Raw genomic sequence first — 26,877 nt, 5'->3', positions numbered from 1 at the left:
AATCCAAGGCACTTGGCAGCGAATATAATGGCTCTGTGTTCGTTATTGTTGCATCAGGCTGATGCTGGAGGCAGCAAGGACCTCTGAAATGCCTGTAAACGTCTACAAGACTACACGGTTCAACATCTCAGAAGACACCCATCTTCAGACTCACTACCGTGAAAACCTCAAATCCTGAAAGTGAGTAGCAAGTTACCACGGCATTGTTTTATGCTGTGGCATGCGCTTAAATGTAGGCTAATGTTTGGTACATATTTCATTATGAATATTTTACAGGGTCCAGCAGTAATACCTGATGGTTTTCAGAATTATAACTCTTCTGGTGTTAATTGAATTTTCAAGCACAGGAGGTTTCTTAGGGAACATAACATAGAAATTGTTATTTTTAAAAATAACATTAGTCAGATGAGCTCCGTCAGGCCGGACACTGTCGTAAACGTGTGGTGAAGATCCTCTTTATGCACTGAAACATCTCTGGTAGAATATTTTTAATTTACTCTTGGATTCGTGTTTAGAGATCGTCAAGGGTTGCTGGCTGTTTGACGTACGCTTCTCTGAGTTTTTGATTTGGAGTATGCGAACGGTGAGTTCTATTTTCTACTGCTGGCAATGCAGTGAACAACTCCTGTAGGGAATTTAAGTGTCTATGCAGACTTTTCCAATGAAGTTAATATCTTGTGAACTATGTCACCTAATTCAACTGAATAGAGAGATCATTTACAATACAATGAAGTAAAACAGTTGTTTGGTGTTCATGTTGGCAGGACTCTAACCTTAGCTAATGTTTGATGTTTTAATGTTGGTAAGACTGTAACCTTATCTTCTGTTTGGTGTACAGTGATACCTCGATGCATCGTTTTCGGCGGGGGTGGGAAATAAAAACGATGAATACGGGAAAACGATAGTTGCGGGAAAGCATTAAAAATTTAAAAAAAACTGAATGTTTCTCTTTCAAAGTTACTTCTTTTTACCAAAAAAGTCTTTAATGTACAACTGGTTTGTCGAAACTTTACGTTTTAGGCCAAACAGAGCCCTTTCCATGTTCAAAATGTTTTCCTCGTCACGTTCACTAATATTACGCGCATAAAAGAAAGACTTCACTTTTGCCAATGCTTCGGCAAAACTCGGCACAACTTCAGGTTCGCATTCGTCGTCTTCCTTTTCCTCACTACTCCCACCCCCTTCGCGGACAATAACAGGAAGAATGGAAATACTATTACTGCCGAACTCAACGAAACGTAGCTGTAGAAGACACTGAACCGCTGGAAACGAGATGAACCAGAAGAATGAAAAGTGTCGCCTGCCTTTCCTTTGTACTTATAATAAAAGCATTTGTGAAGAAATTCACACTGCACATGCCATCTGGCATCCCTGGAACGAAATATGAGTGCACCCTAATTAAACTCATAAAATTTCTGACAATGGGCACCGCCATTCACTCCAACTATCACCCTTGCACCGCTGACCCCTCATTCCAAAGAATGTGCTGGTTGTGTTGACATAACAGGTTACCACTACTGTGTATTCCAAAAACACTGTGCGTCTTTCGGTATTAATTTATCTCAAAACCCAGCATTTTAATTTCTCAGAAACGATCATTGCGGGAAAATTGTGGGCCGGGACTAAGATTTTTGAACGATCGATGCGATAAAACGATAGTTCGAGGAACGATAGAAGCGGGAAAATGTAACATTATTTTATAAGGGATGTATTCGGGACCGAACAAAACGGACGATGCATCCAGGAAAACGATAGTTCCGGGAATGATGGATAGAGGTTTCACTGTATAATGTTATAATGTAGTGGGACATACGCCCACTCAAGGAACAACAGTGTTACATTTAGCTGATGTAAGGGACCATTAAATTAATAAAAATTTGCGTACATTTGTTATTGTTAATTATTGATGAATAATGTATTGGGAATATGTAGAGAATGCTGAAAGTTGATGCGCACACTTGTAACTTGATATTCCTTTTATGCATTAAAGCGTCTTGTTACAATAATTAATTATCTTGCTATCTGGTTTCCATTCCAGTGGGGTGCAGCGGTTGTCCTGTGTGGGAGGAAGCTGCTTTGAGTTTTCAGAATGGTGAGGGTTTTTTTTTGCAAACTTTTACAATAATATAATGTCTTAGGAACTATTTCACCAAATTCAGTGGAATTAAAATAAAAATTTTCATACACAAATTCCTGTTAATTATTCATGAATTTGTGGATCATCAGTGTGGGTTCAGATGTAACAGATCAACAATTGATCAGATCTTTTGCGTTTGTCAGATAACTAGAGAAAAGATTGGACAGTACATCAATTAATTAAAGGTTTCAGAAAAGCCTGAAGTGTTAACACAATATTCTCATTGAATTTGGTAAACCGTAGAAGCTAGTGAGTCTAATAAAAATGTGCTTAAATGAAACCTGTAGTAAAATTCGTGTACTTAAATATTTATCTGAGTCATTGTTCATCAAGAATGGCCTAAAACAAGGAGATGCTTTGTCTCCCCTGCTCTTTAACTTTGCGCTAGAATATGCTATCAGGAAAGTCCAAGATAGGCAGGAGGGTTTGCAATTGAATGGGACACATCAGCCATTGGCATATGCTGATGATGTTAATTTATTGGGGGACGATATAAATACAATAAAGAGGAAGACAGAAGTTTTGCTAGAGGCTAGTAGACATGTGGGGCTAGAAGTGAATTCAGAAAAAACTAAGTACATGTTAGTATCTCATCATCAGCAGACTGGGGGAAGGGGGGGATAGGGTAGCTAGTAAGTCCTTTGAAAGGGTTACAAAGTTCAAATATCTGGGAACAACAATTACATCAAAATTATATTCCTGAGAAAATTAGGAGCACATTAAGTTCAGGAAATATATGTTACTTCTCAGTTCAAAATAGGGATTAGCTGTATCGAATGGGCCCGACAGATTAGGTTTTACCTGAAGACGGAGATAGCCTCCCATCTCCAAGACGTGGCTTTTATTGATTTTATTTAGTATTGGATGATGGATAATATCCAGAAAACAGTTTTCTTCATCATAATATTTTGTCTTCCTGTCTGATTTCTAAGAACCTGAAGATTAATATATGCAAAACAATAATTCTGCCTGTTGTTTTGTATGGGTGTGAAACATGGTCTCTCGCTCAGAGGGAGGAACACAGATTGCAGGTGTTTCAGAATCGGGTGTTGAGGAGGATATTTGGGCCTAGGATAGAAGATGATGGGGCATGGTGAAAACTTTATAATGAGCTTTAAATTTTGTTCTCCTCCCCCAATATTGTCAGGGTGATTAAGTCGAGAAGAATGAGATGGGTGGGGCATGTGGCACGCATGGATGGGGCAAGAGGTGTGTGCTGGGGAGACCTAGATGTAGATGGGAGGATAATGTCAGGCGAGATCTGTGGGAGATAGGAGTTGAAGGAAACTGGATTTTGTTGGCACAGGACAGGGTCCGGTGGAGGGCTTTGGTTAATTCGGTGATGAACCTTCGGGTTCGGTAAGCCATCTAGTTAGTTATTAATGAATTACGTGTACTGAACGGTGAAAGTACTGGAAAACATGATGCACACATAAATTTAACTTGGTTTTCTTTTTATTCTGTGACGATGACTGAAGTAATTCATGGAACTTTGGTAGGGAAATTAAATTTATTTGCAGACATTTACAACAAAATTAATACAAGATGATTTATAATGTAATGAAGTGTTATATATGACTGATATAAAGAGACAGAAAGAAAGATGCAATTAAGGAGAAATGAATGTAAAAATTCTATTGTAGATTTTATAAGTTCAAAACGGTTGATATTATTTCGTTATGTAAGAGAGAGGTCTGATGACAAGGTCCTAAGATGCTACCATCTGAGAGGCATATGTTGATTGGACTAAGCTGCATCTGAGTTACGGTATCAGCACTAAGCTGCTCTGGTAACTAGCTCTCTGGTCACGTGCTTGAGCTGGTGTAGGCTGTGTCCGTATCAGCTGACTGGCTGACGTAATTATGTTGTTTGGCCTGGGCTGCATCTGTAGTTGGGTGCCAGCTCAGTGGCCTAGGTTTATTTTGACTAGGCTTCATCCGTAGCTGCAACTTCTCTGTTTGGCTATTATGTGCTACTCCAGATATTTTTAATAGTTGTTTTTGCATCAATACATTTATCAGGAAGTACTTCGCTAAATTCAAGAAAATGAATTTATTACTAAAGCATAATAAATTATTAATTACTGGTGTGCAGAATTAGGAATAGTGTCATTAAGGAAAAGTGAATGTGAAAGTGTATTGGAGAATTTTATAAGATCCGAGAAAATAAAATGGTACGAATGCGTGAAAGGAAATTCTGTTGGCAGTCTTCATAAGGTATGAGATTGTTCATGAAGACGAGCATACCAAAAACACTCGGATGCTAGGAGTGTGGAGATTTATGCATCAGAAGCGGAAGAAGTAAGGTGAGTGGAAAACCAATGTGGTAATAATTGTATGGAAATACTTTTATTGTTGAATGCGTGGAGCACAGGCCATGCCCCTTCCGACCTGCTCAGGGGCATAGGTTGGTTGGAGACAGCATTGTCCGAAGCAGGCTACCAGAAGAGGGTGGTCATGCGTAAGTTTGCGTAGGCTGCGTTTGAAGGAGGCCACTTTCCTGCGGGCATAGGTTGGTAGGGCTGGCTGCATCCGCAGGAGTTACTGAAAGGGCGCGGTGTGTCCGCAGAAAGGTAATTTTTAAAAAAATTTGGAAATCGTTCAATAAGCGCACCAAACTAACTAACTGGATGTCTTACCGAATCCGGTTCATCTCCGAATTAACCAAAGCCCTCTTGGGCCAACAAAATCCAGTCTCCTTCAACTCCTATCTCCCATAGATCCCGCCTGAGATTATCCGCCCATCTACGTCTAGGTCTCCCCAGCGGTCTCTTCCCCTCAGGCTTCCCAACCAGCACCCGGTGCACACCTCTTGTCCCATCCATGCGTGCTAAATGCCCCGCCCATCTCATTCTTCTCGACTTAATCACCCTGACAATATTGGGGGAGGAGTACAGATTTTTAAGTTCGTCATTTTGCGGCTTTCTCCATGCCACATCGTCTTCTCTCCTAGGCCCAAATATCCTCCTCAACACCCATTTCTCAAACACCTGCAATCTGTGTTCCTCCCTCTGAGTGAGAGACCATGTTTCGCACCCATACAAAACATCAGGCAGAATTGTTGTTTTTGTATATTTTAAGAAGTGCTGATGCTTCCAAGTGCTGGTCAGCTTCGTTGCAGCAATGGAATGATCCGTTGCTGGTACCGAGATGAGAGGTTCACTAGAGGAGTGCACGTGATCAGAGGTCAATTTTCCCTGAAAGGGAGCAAAGAGGCACCCATTTGGCCATACACCCGTGTTATTTACGAGGGGAAAATCATCTTTATTTACCGAAACATGAAATATGCGTAAGCATTAAATTTAAGTTGAAGTCTAGTGCAGACTACCCCCTAGAGGTTTGATTGCTCCTTTAAAGACTTTTTTACATGAGCAGCCGTTACCTGAGGACACGTGTTTATACTTACGTTGTATCTGCAACGTTAAGAGTCCACGTATTTATTTAAATACGCATTTATTGGTCGGAATGTAGTGGCATATGCTGTAAGACCTGCCGAAATGTATCTAGACCAATAAGGTAGTCATATAAACATGTATATGTATTAATTCAGTACTGAATTTTCTGTTTGTAACAAAACACTAACGCCATTATTTAACAAGATTTTGTGCTAGACCGTGCCTCCAGAGAATGGAGTCAGTATGTTCCTCATAACGTTAGTATCTACCTACAAGTCCACACGGCGTTACTCCCCAGAAGGCCAACATCAAATACCTTGACATCTGCATATTATGTTGGATTCTACTCATCTCCCTAAACGTCGATTATGCTCAGGTATACCACAAACAATGTTAACAATGTCCACCATTGTGTTAGAAAAATGAACCACCAGTCTCAGCAAATATTGAATTGATCGTGAAGATTAGTTTTCTTAAAAGTGTGTTACTTCATTCTATCGATCACGTTAGACCCTATTTATTCCTAATTACAACCTGGAGACTTAATTTAGCGTTCCTTGCAGAGATGTGAAAATAATTCGCTGTGATGCTCTTGAAGTACTCACATTATGATGAAATTTCACTTTGTAAACCGATGGCTGAGCCTATATCCGGCAGTCGAAAAACACATCCGCACCCTCTCGAATAGTGTCGGGGTTGAGGGATGAACAAAACTGCAGAATCGCTAATGGGCATATCTGAAACATAATCACTGTGTGTTACTTTGCAACAAGCCGCTAATGCCGAAATCTACACACAAATTTCCTGCGACCGTTAGGTTACATTTTTAAGAAGTAGCACTTGAGTTTTCACGGCGGGGAGTCCGAAGATGACTGTCTTCCAGGTTGTAGTCGCGACTCGTCGTCCTGATGATTGGGGCAGCAAGGACCTTTATTTACTCAGTTTTTCTGAAAGTGACAGTAAGCCAGTCACTGAAAATCGGCTAAATTACTTGTTCCTGAAATATTATACTTCTGACAGGTCCTATCATAATGGAGTAGAACTACGAACACAAAACCTCTGTGCCTTCTGCATTTAAATCAGTGCGGATCATGGAAATTCATTTTTCGGTTAACGTGCACCACCGCGTGACATGGGCAGCTATGAATCCATAGCAGCCACGTGTCTGTCTATTCGCCATTCTCCATTAGCGAGTTTCGAAGGAGCCATTATCATTCAGAATGATAATAACGTCCCTTTGCTTGCATTTTTACCTCTACAAAAAAGAAACAAACAAACTCGTCGTGCAGTTTTTTCGGGTTAATAATACAACCAACGTGCAGGCATATCAGAGCAATTCATTTTATTGTTTCATACCAGAAAGAAAATTGAAAAACGCGAAAGACAACAATGACAGCCAATTGGCTTCATTTCCCTATTTTCGTAGTTAATTAATTTTCGTTGTTTACTTTTACTGTCTACAAATTTAAGGCAATTATGGAAACCTCACCGCTGGGAGAATCACACCAGAACCTCCACTTCATACGATAGACAGAATGATTGATTAATTCACTATTTTAGTACAGGGACTCCCTCGAACAGTGCTCACGAGTAACTTTTGCCCTCGGCTTGTGCGTGCGAAACACCCGTATCATCCGCCGACGAGGGAAAATCTGTATTGAGTCTCTACTTTGTTTTTATCCATGACCACGTTCCCCTTTTCCTCGCTCATCCGACTTATCGGCTTATCTAACCAGTGGTCCCCCAAAATATGTTCCGGTTACACTAGGTTTCTCTGGATTAACACACACACACACACAGTTAACACAATGTTATTTCTCCAAAGTTAATATATATTTCTGATTTAACAATGTTTTACATTTTTCCGGTACCGAAGGTGACATTTGATATTTCACATTTTACGTTCTGATTCTTCTTCTCTATTCTTGTCTGTCTGCCCAAAAATTTTCTTCGATGTTTCTCTCCCTCATTATTGATTGAATTCCATAATCCAGGTGTTTGGAGGACGTCCTATTTTCGTTCTTTCAGGCGGTACACATTCCATGACCTTCTTCGGTAATCTCTCTTCTGTCATCCTTTTTGTATGTCCATACCATTCTAATTGCTTTTGTTAGATAAAATCAAGAATTGAATTTTGAAAATTAACTCTATCTCTAATAGTTTCATTCCTATTTTCCCCTGTCTCCACACCCTTGCAGAACGTCTCCAAAAGTCCATCTCAGCTGCCAATATTTTTTTAAGTAACTGTGATTTCATAGTCCAAACTTCTGAGTCATATGTCATGATACTTCTAACTATTGTTTTAAATATTTTGGTTTTGGTGTAGAGATGAATTTATTTTTGATCTAATTTCCTTTTGTTTCCCATAATTTGTAATTTTCACCCCTAGATATTTAAATTCTTCAGCCTGTGTTATTGCTTCCATCCCTCCTTCCAGAACCAAATCTTCATTTATTTCCCCTATTTTCATATAATTTGTTTTATTCAAATTGGCATTTGGTCCCCATGGTTTATATTCCTCTATCAATTTTCTAGTCATATATTCTAGATCATCATAATCTTCAGCTAGAATCAACTGGTCATCAGAAAATTGTAATGAATATAGTGTGTTATCATTTATTGTAATTCCAATATTCTTACACTTTTTCTTCCAAATCTCTAAAGCTTTTTCTGTGTAAATTTTAAGTAATGTGAGTGATATACAGGATCCCTGGCGTAACCCTTTGGTAACTTGAAATCCAGGTGACAAATTTCTTTCTATTCTTATTTTAGATATAGAATTTCTGTACAATGTTTGAATTGCCTTTAATATAGTAGGATTGGAACCAAATGATAGTAAAGCTCTCCATAGATTGGTTAAAGGAACACTGTCATGAGCTTTTTCTATATCCACGGTGGTTTAGCGGTTAGAACGCTGGCCTTGTAATCCTGGGGTCCCGGGTTCGATTCCCGGCGGTGCCCGAATTTATAACTTGTGTTGGGCAAGGCCGCGGTCTAGGCAACACAGAGTTTTTCTCCGGGGGCTTCCCCGGTTTCTCTGTGGCATCCCAACAATTACTCCATTCACACACAGAAGAAGGCAATGGCAAACCACTTCTGGATCATCTGCCAAGAACGTATACGAACAGGTCCCAGTCCGAGAAAAGGATGGAAGGATCCTGTTCATATGGACCTGTCGTCAGACAGAACACTAAATAAAATTAATAAAACACTAAATGAAGAGGTTGTTCTCGATAATTTGTTGTAAGCAAAATATATGATCTATTGTAAATCTTCCCGCTCGAAAACCTGCTTGTTCTTCCGACTCCATTTCCTTGTACTGTTTTTCTAGAAAATATTGAATTATTCTTCCATAAAGTCTACTTAATGTGCTGGTTACTGTTATACCCCTATAATTTTTACAATCATCTTTCTTTCCCTTTTATGTATTACGGAAATACACGGTGTCCCGTTCAAACCTCCCACATTTTTATCAGATCGCAGAACAGAAAGTATGAATGGTAGGCAAATTAAATCACAGAAAATACAAGAACAATTCAAAAATTTTATTTGACACACACTAATAAACCTCTACATGTGTACCATTGATAGCACGAACAATATTTAGTCGTTATTCAATTCCTGCCATATTCTCTGCAACATTCCCATTGTTACAGTAGTAATCGTATCACGGATGCACTTATGATGATCAGGCTATGGATCTGCTCTGCTAATAAATCCCTGTGCTGCCTGTGTGCACAGTAGACACTCATATCTAATGACAATGCTCTGATGTCCACATGAAAAGCATCTTCCACTTTTTCCAACATTCTTGGGTATTGCAATGTTGTGAGCATGGTCAGACCTGACAAAGGCTTCTGCCATGTAAATGAAAATAAAAGAAAGAAGGGACCAGGCAACAAAAGAGAAGATGTTGAAATGTAGCCAATTACTTCTCTTTAAGCCCAGTAAATTTTCAAAATCCTGATGACCCAAGACTGCAATGGATTATGTAGGTTTGAGGGTGTCTTATCAATGTTCTAAATCTAACCATACCAAATTTATGGTAATGCAATTCCTCCAAATATGATGAAATTAACTTTAATGACTCAATATTATGTAACTGGGCAAGGCTAAAATTTCACATTACAAAGGGCAAGAAAACAAACTATATGAAAGTCACAAATAAGCTGGGAATAGGACATTATAATTTTGAACAGGTGCAGAATTTTAATTACCTGGGTTCACAGATTAATACTAGAAACTCAGTAACTAATGAAATGAAAGCACGTATTGTGAATGGTAATAGATGTTATTATGCCTATCAGAATTTAATGAAGTCTAGAATATTGGGGAGGCAACTTAAACTGAGAATCTATAAAAATCTGATAAGACCAGTAGTCACATATGGATGTGAAGCCTGGACATTAACTAACTTTAATGAGCAACAACGTAGAATATTTGAACGCAAAATATTACGAAAAATCTATGGTCCAATACAGAATAGTGATGGCTCCCGGAGAATTAGGATGAATCATGAACTAGATTGTATCATACAGGGAGCAGATATCGTGAGGCTGATCAAAAGCAAAAGGTTAGCCTGGCTTGGCCATGTTGCAAGAATGGAAGGAAACGGCAACTAGAAGAGCGATGGAATGGAGACCGATGGGAAGTAGGATGAGAGGGAGACCACGCAAACGATGGATAGATGACGTGGAGGAGGATGTGAGGACGATGGGAGTGAAGGGATGGAGAAGAATTGTGAATAATGGGACAGAATGGAAAAAATTCATCGAACAAGCTAAGACCCACACAGGGTTATAACGCTACTAGAAGACGTTATTCAGTGTTGTGAAGAATTCTTGATTATACAGATTTGCACTAACTGAAAAACAGAAATAGGTAACCTCAAACATTCATGTCAATCCTAAGTTTAATTATTAACACATACAGAAATGCTTGATACAAAATATGATACATAACAGCACACCACACCAAATTTAAACTTGCATAGTTACAGTTACTCAGTGTTTACCACTGTCAAAGCAAAAAAATAATTACTGATTTTGTGCTCTTCGCATGTTATTTTAAACCAAACACTTAAATTACACTTACACAGTTGCACATTTTATCTAAAAATCTATTACCATACAAATGTCAGTAATCTACATTTAATGTTGCCAATCTTATTCACATATCATAGGTTGTATTGTTAATGGTAGAGAACTGGAGACATTGAGGATATTCTTCAGTGGCATAATATCCATACTAACTTGTATTAAAATCGGAAACTTGTTTTAAAGGCTAATGGAAGGGACAGACATTGCACATACTCACACAAACATACTGAAGTAATTATTAGCCTTTCAATCGAGGCTGAACATCAAAACTCTTTGAATTGAAATGCAGTTCATGTTCTAATAAAGTGAATCATGTTATAATTATTTTTAATGGCATTATATTGAAATATTTTAAATTATTCAAAGTATCTTGCAATACATACAGAGAGCAAACTTACCACTTTCTCAATGTTTCCCAATGTTTTATGGTCAATGATTTTCAACAATATGTTTGAAAATAACATAATATTAACATTGCTACAGCGCATTACACACATGGTAAAATTTAGCATCTCAATGCTAGTTTTCATTTAATCTCATGGTGATGTTATCTGCTTGATGTCCTTCACACATACACTACAACTGCTCTTGCCAAAGGATGTTTCATCTCAATTAGGAAATGTAATCTTTTTTGCTTATTTAAGGTACTAACATTTGAATCACATTTTCAACACTATAATTTCTAATCAATATTCATTCTGAGTTTGAATTGCTTGAGGCTGATAAATTATTATTTATCTTCCTTTGATAAGTTCAATTTAAAGTTATTCAACAAATGAACATCAACAAAGAAGTGTAATCTATGAACTAGTGTACGAAGGTGTGGAACACAAAAATCAATCAACAACTGCAAATATATTTTGTGCAGAAGCTAAGAACACCATCTTCGATTAAGGTACTGACAAAGTAATCTGTTTTTCAAATCCTTATGGTGACAAACATCCCCATTAGAAAAAAAATTACATAGAACAAAATACAACATTTAAAATTTGAATGCCGGACATCAGCACTCTTTTCATCCAGCGATATGCTGCAACTAGCTGACACTGAAGCATCATCAAGTCCTCTATTTGCACGCGCCACAATAAACTTGCACTCTATGAATGTGCCTGCAAATACAAGACAAAATTTACTTCCTATTAATTAAGTCATGTTTAAAAACCAGACTGGCATTTACATCTGATACATGGGAAACTGTCTTTCGAAGCAATGAAAGGCTAACAATGCAGACATATACATTGTATCAATGATGTTTAAATAATTTTGTGGTTCTTATGTTACATGGTGAATCTGCTAGACATCAACACTATAAAGAAACTTCCAAAGACTTTCTCTTATGTTACTGCAATCAGTGCTCTTGCCATCTTACTTAGCATGAGTCACATGGTATATCCCTACTCTGAAATGACTGTATAATATTACACCTATGCCATGGGGAAAAATGGTAATTCTGACACAACTTTACAAAAACAAAAAGTACAACTTTAAATTTTTTATCAGTAGACAGGCACTGGAATTGTGTTTGTGCAAAGAAATAACGGCAACTGGCAAAATTTATAAACAATAATAAAGAGGACCTCAAGTTGGGACTCAGAAAAAAGTAAGCTGCTCACATGTGATAAAATACGTATTTAAAGCAAAATATTCCAATCTAATGGCCCTTCACATAAATGATGTAAATGAGCCAATGAACAGAGATAATCCACCATTAGCATGCTTGATTTCCTTGTACATGATAACCTGCATGCCTGTCAGTCTTTAGTTCATTGCCAGGTCAGTGATCGACATTTCAAAACCACTTTGGTAGAACATTTAATCTAATGCAAACACATTTAGAAAAAAATGAAGTGGACAAACGAGAAGGAACTCCAATTTTAAAACAAATTAAAATACATTCAAAGCTACTTTTGTTACAGTATGACACAGCATAAACATCAACAAGTATCTAAACAATGAAAGACTTTAGGAAAAAGTGCACAGGGCAGAAAATGTGTTTAATTTTTCTCTAATACTTTTTCTTTTCTAACAAATATTTAGTGAGTTGTGGTCAATATGGTCACAGAAATGCTAGTAGGTCTTCATGTGAGTGTTCATTATTCTTATATAATTCAAAGAAAACTGGAATGGGTTTACAAATGCTCGCAAATCTCCCCTATATCAAATTTTGTTCACAAATTCCAGATGTGTTACATGCAGACATTTGGACAGAGAGAAATGACACATAAATAAATCGAGGTTCATGGAGGGATGTTTACAGGGCCTAGGTTGGGAGGTCTGAATGGATGAGACAGCTGGGAAGACTTAGGTGTAGGTGGGAGGACAACGTTAAGACAGACCTTAAGGAGATAAGAACTGATAGAGTGAACTGGATGTAGTTAGTTAAGTCCAATGGTACGCTTTTGTGAAAATGGTGATGAACCTCCAGGGTCTATAAAGAAAGTGGGCTATAGTATACAACAACCTTTTCAAAGAATATCCTGCACCACATAGTGACAATATCACAACTGGTGTTCACATTTGACAAATCACAAACTTAACGGCTTCACATTCACCCGCTGCCTGATTATGAGGTTATGTGGTTTTACTCAGTCCCTCCAGAAATATGTTGTGGTTATCATGAGTGATAAAATGTTGAATAATCTTCCCAGCAATTTTATCATTATCTGTATTATTATGATCTATGACCCAGAACAAAACACTTAAAAAGTGGCCAGAAAACTTATGACGTCATTACGCAACATCGGGACATATGGATGGTTGGAAAATTAAAATTGTTAATACCTATTCCTGGTGATTTTTTCAGTGTTTATGGACTATCAGAAGACTCCGTAGAAGACTATTTAGATGTCCCTTCTTCCAGAGGCTTTAGTTCCAGCAGAAGCTCTATTAAGTTCCGACTTTCTTTTTTCATCCGCTGTTCACATTCAGCCACTTTCTTACGCCAATAATCGTATTTAAGCTACAATATACAACAAAATAAGAGGACATAAAATAATAAGGCAGATAAAACTGCATACACATGTTCGATAGGAAATTGTTAGCAAATGATTACTTGTCACCTGAGCTGGAATAGCTACGTTAAGTAATTAACTTTGTGGAGAAATCCTAGGCCAGTGCGGAAGTTAATTACGTGCATTTTATACAACACAAATGCATGCAGAAAATGGAAGTTTCAGTGCTAAGTAAAGAACAAATTATATACACAATTTGTGTGACAACCATTCAACATATCAAAGACAAGTGAACATTTGCAGGTTGAACAGCGCCATCATATTGTTCTTTGAACTCTATTCACTTCATTTAGCTAATTGTTTAAACTTCCTAATTAATACATCTTGTAATTATTCGGTATTAAACAGAAATAAGAACTATGTAGGAATTAAAAGTCAGATAACCAGCTTAAATTAAAACATAAGACTACAATATTTGCTTACATAATATTTATATTTTATCTGTAACTTACCAAAAGACCTTCATATTTAGCTCTTGCAAGTGCTGCGTCACTTTCAAGTGAAAGAGATCGATCAAAAAGAAAATTCAATCCACACGTGGCGTCATCAATATTTTTAATTGCGTCAAAGTGAGCTCTTTTATTTTTTTCTGAAATAGATCACATTATTACCACTAAATTACTGGTGTTTTGATCTTTCCTTATAGTAAAAGACAGCCATCTTCAGAATCAACACAGCGGAAACTTCAAATCCTACTTAAAAAATTCTTATTTCTGTGACAACATAATTCTGATTTATGTTGTCACAGATGCTTAAAGTTCATTGGTAAAAAAAGAATATACTTGTACCACATGCATTTAAAGATCCTGAGATGTCTTACTCTGAGTAGAACGCATGTGTTTAACGATCTCTTGTAATCGTTTCAATTCCTCATCACTGGACGCAATTAGTTCCTTGATTCTTGAATCCTGTACGTCAATGATAATTTTAGAATCAGCAGTAAGTTCACGAGCATGGCAGATCTGTTCAAATATATCCCAGATATTGTGGAAGAGCAAAAGCTTTATGACAGGAATTTCATTACAGGGTTACTGCAGAATGTATTTACATTGCTGTAAATACCTCAAATATTACACTCTAAACTACGTCTTCCAGTTTTGGTTTCATATGACAAATGATATATACATATGTATCACCCAGAAATTTGCATTAATTCTGAATATGAAGAAGAAATGCTAAACATTTGACTGCAAAGTGCAGTGGGTTTACCACAAGAATTACTTTTTGCACGATAGATACAATAGTTGACTATATGGTTGCAGTCTGTTTACAACAAAATTAGAATCCTTAACAAAGCAGAATAAAATGTATTATAAAGTACACATACCTTCTTTAGTTCACGGCTCTCTTTTGCCTCGATTTCTTTATCAAGATTCTTATGATTCTTACCAATATTGGTGAATTCTTTTACTTGTTCTTCAAGGCACGTATGAAATTCTCCCTTACCTTCGCTGCCAACATTTTTCTGAAAAGAGTGAAAACTTTAAAGCTATGCAAAAGCAAAAACCAAATGTATTTGATTTTGTCAGCAAACTAATAATTGAAGATGGCTATCTTCTGGGTTGCAGACATTATGAAGTATGGTAGAAATTCACTAACGTTTTAGAGTTGCCTGCTGCCTCCATCATCAGGGCGTCAATCTGATGATGAAGACCAACAGGGACCTACTACACTACAGAGTACCATAACTCAGAATACAGCTATCTTCATATTCACTGCTGTAAGGACCTAAAATCCCATTCAGCTAGTTTAACAAATTAGTAGAATGAGTGGAAATAAAGTCTCAATAAAACATGTTGTGAAAAAACACATACGTCTAGACGTTACTTCTTGTCAACAGCTTTCGCCAACTTTGCCTTTAAAACATATTTCGTCTTTATGAAGAACTTCCATACGTACCATCTCAATTTGCATGAGCAAGCTTTCCAGCTCCTTATCTCTACCAACTTTTTAGACTTCAATTTTTCCCGATGTGACTTCATCTCCTCAGAGAGATCACGCAACGAACTCTCCAAGATCTGAAAATATATAATTACCATGTTACGTTCTTTCACAAATTATTTTGTTAGCCACAGTTACATATAAATACAGAAACCAAATACTGGAAATGAAAATGATCGCCACAAACAAAAATATATTGCTGCAAGTCTTTCAGGTTATTCTCACAGTCAATACGTTTTGATGCTAACTCTTCCTTTAATGCCAAATTTTGATTCAGTTCCTTCAAGTGTATATAATATGTATATTTCAGTATCAATCAGAAATGGTAAGCCTAGGTAACATGAAAATATTCACAAATGAATTTCGGTGCTAGAAGTTGCACGGACAAAGCTAGATGCCATTCCACTTCAGGTAAATCAAAAACCTTTCCAGCTCTTCTATGTTTGCTTATAGCCAGGCCAAACTGTCTTATTCTTTATGCTCAATTTTACATAACTCCGAAGGAAATTCTGTGACACAGTGCACAAGAGGAACAAACAAGTTCTATTTCTATTCCTACTTTTGCCACGGCCAATTCATTAGTCTCTTCAATACTAGTTTAAGATGTGTCAGTAGCTTATGAATTGGCCAATAGTCACTATTTATGTTTAAAATCTGTCTTCAGATAGTAAAACAATCTACTTACTAACTAGATGGCTTACCAAACACGAAGGTTCATCACCGAATTAACCAAAGCCCTCCACTGGACCCTGTACTGGGCCAACAAAATCCAGTCTCCTTCAACTTCTGTCTCCCATAGATTCCGCCTGAGATTATCCTCCCATCTACGTCTAGGTCTCCCCAGCAGTCTCTTCCCCTCAGGCTTTCCAACCAATACACGATGCACTTCTCTTTTCCCATCCATGCGCGCTACATGCCCCGCCCATCTCATTCTTCTCGACTTAATCACCCTGACAATACTGGGGGAGGAGTATAAATTTTAAAGTTCCTCATAATGTGGTTTCTACAGACCCCATCTAGCTGAAACTAGATCATGAGACTACAAAAATAAATGTATTAAAAATAAGATGTACCTCTAGTTGCTCGATCACTAGCTTATCCATGGCTCTTTCTTGAAAATCCCTGCCGAAAATCATAAAAGAGTTAAAACTTCAAAACTGCAACTGAATTAAATATGTAATAATTATCTACCTTTAGGTTTTAAGGTTTCACAATTATTTCAAAATAAACTCTGATCTTATGGGTCATTCTGCTATAATTATATCTCTTTAATAATTGTCTAGTTGTTTACTTTTGCCACAGGAACCAAGCCATCGTCCATTCAGGGGAAGACAAAGTACAGATTTACGCCGGGAATGCGTTCCTTGACAAACCGGCGTAAATTGAAATTCTTTTTTAATGTAAATCAATGGCAAGTCAATGACATGCGTTCCCAGCACCCAAACATTGAAGATTAATATAAGGGCATTACATTTAAAGATCTGGAATAACGTAATTAAAATAAAGGGAATTTATAAAGATGTCAGTGAAACCACAGTTCCGGAGAATTTGATGTAAATACGTCTATACGGAAAGGAAGTTTACGTATATATTGGCTTTATTCTAAATATTTCCTTTATACATGCTTTACATTTGAGATAAGTATGATTGAGACATTGTTTATTTAATTTGAATTAGTTACGCTTAAGATAGGTCTGTGGTAGCTAAATGTAATGTAAAGAAATGTATTGTAAGGTAAGGTAAGGTAAGGTAAGGTAAGGTAATGTAATGTAATGTAAGGTAATGTAATGAAATGTTTTATAGGTAACAACAATGCCGAGTAAACAGATGACGTTTCCTAGGTAACAAAAATGCCGAGTAAATAGATGTTCCTTAGGTAACCATTATTGTCGATTTGTTGATGAACAGTTCAAGTTCCCTAGGTAACCATTGTTGTTTATTTGTTGATAAACAGATGAAGTTTCCTAGGTAACCATTGTTGTTTATTTGTTGATAAACCATTGTTGCACTTCTTCGTTCCACTTTTTTGCCGAATGACCCTTCTTTATAGACGTACTTACGTCAAAAACAGTTGACAGTGGAACCACGGTTCTGGAGAACCTGACGTAAATTGTAACCGTCCCTTTTCTTCCACCACACGTCACACTGCTTGTTTAGTATACTCGTAGTCGTAGCCTGGTTTGCTCATATGGTTACAGCTTCTTGACGTGGGATGTGTAAAGATACAGAAAGGGATTGTTGATCATGGTGTGAGGTTGTCGGTGAGCACGAGTTTCCGACTCCCTGGGAATATACGGGAATTAGAAGGTGGAGCAGGCTTCTGCACAAATGGACGACAAAATCTTTCTGTGTTGCACTGATCGACGACACTTTATTTTTCCTTAATACGCGCAGGAACATAAATATCCTAAGCACTATTCACGGAGGCAGCTGGATGGCTCGGCTGTTCCTTTGTTCTTTCGTACGTTTGTTAAGAAAAACACCCCCGCTCGACCGAAGGACCAAAACTTTTTGAGAGCGCCCCGCAACCACGGTTGCGCTTAAATACCCCTGCATTACGTAATTTTTCATTGAATTTGGCTTAACAGCTGCGACCTGATTCGTTCCTCCACAACGGCGGGAACGCGCCTTAAGCTGAGCTCAAAGTCAATTGGTCCATCGCAATGATGCGATGGTCGTAATGCAGTCATCACCCCGCATCTGGAAGGGATGCACACCATGTGTGGGGTGGCTTAAGTATTTCCTTTGTTCGTTTATGTTTGCCCATTTTTTTGTTTCTACTTCAGGCTCCCCTTGGGACAGAAGGAAGGCCGAGCAGGGTGACCCGCAAGTGGCCATCTGGGCCACATTCCTTCAACTCAATGTGTTCCACAAAGCCAAAATTAAGCATTCAGTCTAATTTAGGTGAAGTAAGGCGTTCCAGAAATCATGTAATTACACCTTCTTCGTTTTTCTTATAAGCCAGATCAACATGCCGAAGCCTGGTTTACCTTTCATCTCAAGGCTCAGTCCGTTCGGGAATTGAACCACAGACCTGGACTGGCACAACACTCCCCCTTGAGATGAGATGCGCTTTTGACCTACAAACAGCCAGCCTCATCTCAACTGCCCGTGACAGGTCGTTACAATATTTCACTTAACACCAAACCATTCCAACCCTCCTTCTACTGAAACTCAAACCCAAGCAGCTCAGCCAGCTGTTTACTGCTATTGCCACGTGGTATGCGGCTGTTAGGTTAACAGAGTAGGCTGTTACATTTATGCAGCTCAGATCTGGTGTAGCAAAAAGAAACACACACACAAAACATTTGAACATGAAAAATAGCTGAACACTATCATTAATACTAAGAGAAATACAATGAACACCATCTCTTTACACCTTTGAATCTACACAACATCCATCTAGGTTTGTAAGTACTACTCTATTAAGGTTGGCGTCATCCGCCTACAAGATATACTCAAACTTAACTACTCACTTAATTGATTAACTTTAATTAGAATTATACTAACACATAAGGATATATGTGAATACAATTGAATCACTGGCACAGTGGCAGTAAAATCCATGACCGCAACAAGGCATTCAACACAAGGAAACTGATCTGTCCCAAACAAACGAAAAAAACCTTTCTAGTTCTATAGCAGGTATGCTAACATTCGAGCCTATGCAAAACATGGCATCGGTTTGTGGTCTCTCCTTCAACCCTTGCCTTCCGCTATCTAGTCCTTTATAGCGTCTCCTTCGTCCTTCAAATACGGTTTCAGCGCTAGCTTATTGAACACACCGCGCCTTCTTCCATCTAAACTGGACAGTTCGTATGCCGCAGGCGGGATGACATTAGTATTCTCCCATGGCCCATCATATACCCTGTGGAACTTGCTCGTCTCACCAGCCGCTGCATCCGACACCGGCTGGCACTTCGCTAACACTAAGTCGTTAATCTGCGGGTTCCAATCAGTCTTTCCAAATTTACGTCTTTTGTTTCTTTTTGCAGCCTTCTGTTTCATTTTTACGTAGGCTTTCAGGACCTTGTCATGAAGACTTTCAATAGGCGGTACCCCGTCTGTTGACTTTGCTAGGAATTTCGCGAAAAGATCTGGTCGCGGTGCATCGAACATCAGTTCCACGGGAGAATAGCCGGTTGAATCAGACATCGTCCCGTTGAGCCATGCTTCAATCCCAGGCAATAGCTCTGGCCATTTCTTGTGTTGCTGGTCGCAGTATATTCGGCAAAACTTGCCAATCTCCCTCATACAACGCTCGCTTGGGTTAGCCTGCGGGTGTCTTATAGGAGAAAACCTGACGCCAATGTCCAACTCTGCCAACTTAGTCCGCCACAAAGAGCTCGCAAACTGAGTTCCATTATCGCTCAGGATGTTCTTCGGTCTTATGACGTTCACCACATAACACTTCGTAATCTTATTCAGGCAGGTCTTCGTAGTTGCGGCCCGCAACGGATATAATTTCACAAATCTCGTAAATACGTCCAACACAACCAATATGTAGCGGACGCCAGCGCGCCCTGTCGGGAGGGGCCCATACAGATCAACTGCACAGAGCTCGCCGGGCGCCGTCGGCAAGTGGCTCCTAACCTCAATCGCGTAACTGCGATTCGGGTGCTTGACCCGCTGACAGATATCGCAATGCGAAATTAGTTTTCTGACCTTCCTCCCCAAACTTCGCACATGAAAAGTGTTGGCGATCTCAGTCATGCACTTTTCCGTGCCCAGATGTCCCAAAGAAACGTGTACAAATTTAATTACTTTAACTTCAAGCGCAGTTGGCAAAACTGGCCTCCAATAAGGGTAGTTGTAGCTGTCCCTGTTGTACAGAACGTCGTGCCGGAGTAGGTAATTTCTGTTGGATGGCACACGCCACTGCTTCACAGCCTGTATTATTTCTTGTAATTTAGGGTCGCGTGCTTGGAAAGCCGCTAACTCCTTAAGATTGCGGCCGATCGAGGTGTCGATACCTAGGTTTATGGCGGCCACCATTATGTCCTTTGGTCGCGACAACCCCTTTATGTCCTCGGAATCCAATCCAGCCGGATTCCGGCTTATCGCGTCCGCAAGAAAATTGCTAGCACCACTAATATGTTTTATGCGCAAGTCGTATTCCTGTATGTGCATCACCCATCTAGCGATCCTGCTAGAGGTCAAGGCGCATTTATGCAGAAACGACAATGCCTTGTTGTCTGTATTCAGGGTAACAGAATGTCCATAGATATATATCCGAAATTTTTCTAGAGCATAAACAATAGCCAACAACTCCTTTTCTGCAACAGAATAACGGCTCTCCACAGGAGACAGCACCCGCGAGGCGGTGGATACAATGAGCGTTTCATTGTCGTGCCCGGTTTGTTTTAATACGGCCCCAATAGCTTTATTGCTAGCATCGGTGTCTATCGAATATGGCAATGTTACGTCTGGGTGCACTAGATGGATGCTGTCGGCAAACTTCAATCTTAGGATCTCAAATGCTTTCTGACTATCCGAAGTCCACTTCCACTTATTCCCCTTCTTAAGCATTGGTAGTAGAGGCGCTACAAAACTGGCGTAATTAATAATAAATCTGTGGTGATAATTGCATACGCCTAAAAATTGTCTTAATTGCCTCTGGTTCTTCGGTGCTGGGTGGTTTAATATGGCTGCTATGCGTCGAGGGTCTGGGAAGACGCCGCCATTGCTAATTACGTGTCCTAGAAACCTTATCTCGGGTTTGCAGAAGTTGCACTTTCCGGCATTAATGGTAAAACCGGCTGCAGTCAGCTTGCCAATCACTGTCTCGAGGTGCCTGAGATGAAGCTCGTACGTTTGGGAGAAAACTGTTATGTCGTCGACGTAAGCCAAAGCAAAACCCGCAGCTTGTGAGCCAAGAGTCGTCTGTAGCGCCCTGACAAACGCAGCCAAAGAATTTCGGAATCCGTACGGCGTTCTAGTAAACTGGTAGACCTGGGACTCGAACAGAAAAGCTGTGTATACACGTAATTCTGGTGCTAATTCCACTTGCAAGAAAGCCGATGATAGATCGATATTGCTAATAAACCTGGCCCCGTGAAACTGTTGCAATAATTCATTTATCGGTTGTACTCTTGCTCGATCAGCGGTCATTAACCGGTTGACCTTTCTTGCATCTAGACAAATGCGAGGCGGTTTCCCCTCCCGCATGACAATAGTTAACGGGTTAAGATGCGTAGACGTAGAAATCTCTAACATCCCGTCCCCTTTCATCTGTTCAATCTGGGCTCGAACCTCGTTCCTCACGGAGAAGGGTATTGGTCTGCTGTAACCAACAAGCGGGCCCGGAGAGTTCACATCAAATTTATAAGAAAAATTTTTGCATTTTCCCGGTCTCGTCGTAAAGGAATTCTTGTATTTTAGGAGCAAGTCAAATAGTTTTTCCCTTTGTATTTTATTTAAATTCGCAGCCTCATCCACTTTAGCGCGCAGGTCTCGGATAGGGATGGCCCTAGCGTCCATTGGTTCATTTTCCTGACGGTATCTCAGTACCTGATCTTTCGAGTTGCCTTCATAACTACTTCGTCGAACAATGCGCTTTACATCTTCACGGTATCTGTTCACTGGACTCATATTAATGCGACGTAAATTAAATAAACCAGGGATGTCTGGTCCCTCGTAACTCATATCTGACTCGCAGTCATCTACACCGACGAATAAAGCGGTATTTGTCTCCCCGCTGTGACTTGTAACGCACTTGCCTGTACTATTATAGTTATCATAAGTGGCTGCTACTCGATTCTCCGACCGTCCACATTCTATTCCATTAATGAACCGATGATCATAAGCTGCCAGGTCCGAGCTCGCAATCGGCCTGTTCCCGTCTCCTCCCCCTGCCGCATCCTCGTAGATGAAACTATGTCTGGATCTTTTTCCATCCTGCTTTGTCGTGAAACATTTTTCTTTGAAATCAACAACAACTTGAAAATCATTCAAAAAATTTGCTCCCAATATAGCGTGCGCTAACAACTGAGGGGCAACCATAAAAACTTGCTCGTACATTTGATCATCTATTTTGATCGGGATCAACGCTTGCCTTCTTATCCTCTTGGTCCGCGAACCCCATGCCGAGATCAGCACTCCGTTTACTACAGGGATATGTAATAGTTTTAACCCACTTTCTATCACAGCATCAAACAATGCCTCGGAAATAATCGAAATTTCAGCACCGCTGTCTAAGATGGCTATCACTTCCTTGTTCCCGATTTTCAATTTAGCTTGAGGGCAACCATGTAGATTATCCTCGTTTATATAAAAAATCGTCATCTCACTTTCTTGGTTTGGATTCTCAGAAACATAATTAAGAATATCGTGAATTTCCTCAGGCTCTACCATATCTTTAGTTGCATTTCTCGAACTCATGACTGGACCTTGGGCTAGGCCGTCGTCGGGGGACAATGGGCGGTCCTCTACATCGTCCTGGGTTCGTTTCCCGGAGCTTGTTCTGATGAGCGTCCTCGGCTCGTTGCAGGCGTGTCGTTCCTGTTAGGGTCGTAGGGGTCTGCTCTTGGATTCAAACCTTCGTGGTAGCCGCCGTTGTTTCTAGTGTGCATCCCAGTGCCTGTAATTTCCCGAGAGGTGAACTGGCCCCTTTGTCCGCCGTCATGTGACGAGTATGGTCTGTTTCGGTTATAACCCTGATTCTCACGGAAATTTGTGCTCCTCACTTGGTGGGGTGATTTCTGCTCCTATCAAATCGGCCCTGTCCCCTTTCATTTGAACCTCCTTGCATGTTCCTTGCGTTGTGCGACGCATCAGAATTCTGTTTTCCCCGCTCGTCAAAATTTTCCATAGTTTCCATTTTTCGTAGAAAAGTCAACGCGTCCTGAACGGTTCGAACGCCAGCAGACAAAAGCGCTCGTTGCACATACGGCGGGAAATGGCCGGAAATTGCATCTACGAGGTGTAGCTCTGCCAATCTAGGTGATAGGTTGGCTGCTAACACAGAATATCGCAAGAAATGCGACGACATGGTTTCATTTTTATTTCTGTCGTACCTGTTCTGATATAGTGATATACGCACTTGAGACTGTACTTGCGGATTCCATAATAGCTCCGTAATGGATTGCTTAAAGTGATTATAGTCAGCTAAGTCCTTGTATACTGCCGTAAACCATTGTTTTGCATAGTTATCCGTAACAGCCTTGACTGCTATAGGCAATTTCAAACGTTCTGGGACCCCCTTCAACGAATAGTAGTCATCAAGTTCCGCGAGAAACTGCAAAATATTCTGCCGATTACTGTCATGAAATTTTGGTAGAACTAGATCGTTTAAGACACTACTGGTTAGTCCAGCCAACTCATGGGTGCGCGTCAGGTCACCCCCACTACTACATGTAAATGGCACAGTAGGTCCCTCATTTGGGCACCGCTGAACCTCGCACACTCTCTCACGCCCTCCCGCTTCGTGTCCAGAGCCAAGCGTTTGTAACGGGGTTGGCACACCTCGTTCCGTGCACCCCTCCGAGCTAATAAGAGATGGGTGCCCGTTGTCAGATCGACTATGACACACTGCAGTTACTTGTTCCTGAATTTTGTCTATCCTGCTAGAAATTTCTCCTAATTTCAAAACGCTGTCCCTGCTAGCAGCCTTCACTTGCTCTTGAACCAGGTTCATATTTTCCTCCGTCACTCCCCCCTTTAGGCTCGAAACTTCCTTATAAATATTTCTCATATTTGTCTCCACTTCAGCCCTGAGTTCCTTTCCTAGCCTTTCGTGATCCGCCTTGGCTTCAGACACTTGCGTTCTCAATTTTGCATTCATACTTTCATTCACTTGGCCTATTTTTTTATTCACACTTCTAATTTGTTGCTGAGTATCCTCCTCCAGACAGATAACAGCTTGCTTTAATTCATTATTTTCATATGTTATTCTCTTATTAATACTTTCATTTATTTTATTAACCTCGGCCCTGAATTTTTTAGATAACACTTCTGAATTTCTGAAAATACTATCCTGCAGTGTCTCTAAAGTTTCCTTCCTAATCCTTTCATTTTCCTCTTTGTCTCATTTTCTATTTTCCTGCAAAATCTGTAAAGTTTCCTCCCTGAACCTTTCATTTTCCTTTCTGTTCTCCTGCAAAGCCTGCAATATCATGTTTAATAGATCTGTTTGTTCAACTGTATCTGCAGTTCCCCCCGTTTTGTTACTCAATTCAACTGTACCTACAGTTCTTAAATTTTCTCCCCCTGTTGTGTTACGCTCAAATATTTCCTCGGCCTCGACTACTGGATGGTCCACTACTTGTTCGTCTTCAGTAGCCTGTCCGCACGGCCAATCTCCTAGCAAGTCCTCCTCGGTTTCGTCGCACAATGCCTTCTTACTTCGAAGACCCCTGAAAGCCATATTGCCTTTCACCCACCTGAATGCCTGTAGGCTTGCCTGAATAGGGATGTCGTCGAAGGTTGTAGCTCTCGGTTCGACTTCGGTCGTTGTCCCTCGGCCTTGCTGCGAACGGCGTGGAGACTTGTTTACCGCTCGTCCTCCTGACCGCCGCTTCTTCGTCGTGGCTGCTCCTTCGTCGTCGAGCCGCTTCTCCGTCGTCGTGCCTTTCTTCCTTGTAAGCCCCACTTCTACGTCGTCGTGCCCCACGTTGGGCGCCAAATCGCTGTAACCGTCCCTTTTCTTCCACCACACGTCACACTGCTTGTTTAGTATACTCGTAGTCGTAGCCTGGTTTGCTCATATGGTTACAGCTTCTTGACGTGGGATGTGTAAAGATACAGAAAGGGATTGTTGATCATGGTGTGAGGTTGTCGGTGAGCACGAGTTTCCGACTCCCTGGGAATATACGGGAATTAGAAGGTGGAGCAGGTTTCTGCACAAATGGACGACAAAGTCTTTCTGTGTTGCACTGATCGACGACACTTTATTTTTCCTTAATACGCGCAGGAACATAAATATCCTAAGCACTATTCACGGAGGCAGCTGGATGGCTCGGCTGTTCCTTTGTTCTTTCGTACGTTTGTTAAGAAAAACACCCCCGCTCGACCGAAGGACCAAAACTTTTTGAGAGCGCCCCGCAACCACGGTTGCGCTTAAATACCCCTGCATTACGTAATTTTTCATTGAATTTGGCTTAACAGCTGCGACCTGATTCGTTCCTCCACAACGGTGGGAACGCGCCTATAAGCTGAGCTCAAAGTCAATTGGTCCATCGCAATGATGCGATGGTCGTAATGCAGTCATCACCCCGCATCTGGAAGGGATGCACACCATGTGTGGGGTGGCTTAAGTACTTTCTTTGTTGGTTTAGGTTTGCCCATTTTTTTGTTTCTACTTCAGGCTCCCCTTGGGACAGAAGGAAGGCCGAGGAGGGTGACCCGCAAGTGGCCATCTGGGCCACATTCCTTCAACTCAATGTGCTCCACAAAGCCAAAATTAAGCATTCAGTCTAATTTAGGTGAAGTAAGGCGTTCCAGAAATCATGTAATTACACCTTCTTCGTTTTTCTTATAAGCCAGATCAACATGCCGAAGCCTGGTTTACCTTTCATCTCAAGGCTCAGTCCGTTCGGGAATTGAACCACAGACCTGGACTGGCACAAAATATGTCTCCGTAATGTGATGTAATGTAATGAAATTTAATAATTCTTATATTAGATAAGTACTTGTGATATTCTAAAACGTTTTTACCAGCACAAATGTATCTAGTCTACGAGACACTTCTACAAGCGATTCACAGCTCAGCTCTTTCCGCAATAACGAAAGCTGATTGTTGACGGCAGTAATGTAACACAACAATGCCGAGTAAACAGATGACGCAACAATTAGTTTTTTAGGTAACATAACAATGCACGCAGGAGTTCATATAAAAGCTGAACATTGTTTTCGGTCCATATTTACACATTGTTGATATGGATCTTACACAACTTCGTTACGATTTTTTGTCGAATGACCCTTCCGTATAGTCTTCTTTACATCAAAAGAAGAAAAGCCTAATTCTCTTACACGATTTCACAAATGCATAAGAAAACATTGAATGTGATAATCAATCATAATTATAAATAGGAATCCCTTACCTCAAACTTTGTTCAGTTGTAAGAGAATACGATGTTCACCCGCAATCGATAGCAAAATGGATACAGTGGAGGGTAGTATCACAGATTTCTTAACAATTCTTATATAAGATAAATACTTGTGATATTCTAAAACGTTTTAACAGCACAAATGTGTGTAGTCTATAAGGAACGTCTGCTACAAGCGATTCACAGCTCAGCTCTTTCCGCAATAACGAAAGCGGATTGTTGACGGCAGTAATTAAACACAACAATGCCG

The 26,877-nt window shown here is 40.0% G+C and overlaps 2 protein-coding genes across 29 annotated transcripts in view; one reads left to right on the top strand and one right to left on the bottom strand.

Annotated features, from left to right (window-relative positions):
* LOC110836683 (uncharacterized) overlaps window positions 1–15,450 on the top strand; it is a 27,398-nt gene extending 11,948 nt beyond the window's left edge. For 6 of the 24 annotated variants that reach the window (XM_087352682.1, XM_087352683.1, XM_087352685.1 and 3 more), the window contains 2 exons: window positions 58–2,092; window positions 5,218–15,450. The gene's annotated coding sequence lies outside the window, so the exon portion shown is untranslated. The remainder of the gene's footprint in view (window positions 1–57; window positions 2,093–5,217) is intronic. The other 18 variants (XM_087352673.1, XM_087352680.1, XM_087352677.1 and 15 more) reach the window with 18 other exon arrangements.
* LOC110836272 (retrovirus-related Pol polyprotein from transposon 17.6) lies at window positions 11,467–26,877 on the bottom strand. 5 transcript variants are annotated; one of them, XM_022077508.2, is made up of 8 exons: window positions 26,622–26,877; window positions 16,656–16,704; window positions 15,541–15,659; window positions 14,969–15,106; window positions 14,462–14,549; window positions 14,094–14,230; window positions 13,412–13,589; window positions 11,467–11,739 (listed from the first exon to the last, which is right to left on the bottom strand). In XM_022077508.2, the coding sequence occupies exons 3-7, from the start codon at window positions 15,553–15,555 to the stop codon at window positions 13,467–13,469; spliced, it is 501 nt and encodes a 166-aa protein (XP_021933200.1). In that variant the 5' UTR covers window positions 15,556–15,659; window positions 16,656–16,704; window positions 26,622–26,877; the 3' UTR covers window positions 11,467–11,739; window positions 13,412–13,466. The 5 variants fall into 5 exon arrangements, with proteins under 5 accessions (XP_021933200.1, XP_087208787.1, XP_087208786.1 ...); XM_087352661.1 differs by lacking the exon at window positions 26,622–26,877 and adding an exon at window positions 26,236–26,525; XM_087352660.1 differs by lacking the exon at window positions 26,622–26,877 and having other exon boundaries at window positions 16,656–17,629.

The sequence above is a fragment of the Zootermopsis nevadensis genome, unplaced genomic scaffold, assembly GCF_977971745.1.
Source record: "Zootermopsis nevadensis isolate Lab colony 2312 unplaced genomic scaffold, Znev_1.0 Znev_ptg000021l, whole genome shotgun sequence".
In the NCBI taxonomy this organism is placed as follows: Eukaryota; Metazoa; Arthropoda; class Insecta; order Blattodea; family Termopsidae; genus Zootermopsis; species Zootermopsis nevadensis.
Note: the sequence above shows the minus strand (reverse complement) of the source record. Positions and strands in the feature narration are given on the sequence as shown.

Coding starts and splice junctions, on each gene's coding strand:
- LOC110836272 (XM_087352659.1), bottom strand. CDS start 22,962: ATGAGTTCGAGAAATGCAACTAAAGATATGGTAGAGCCTGAGGAAATT.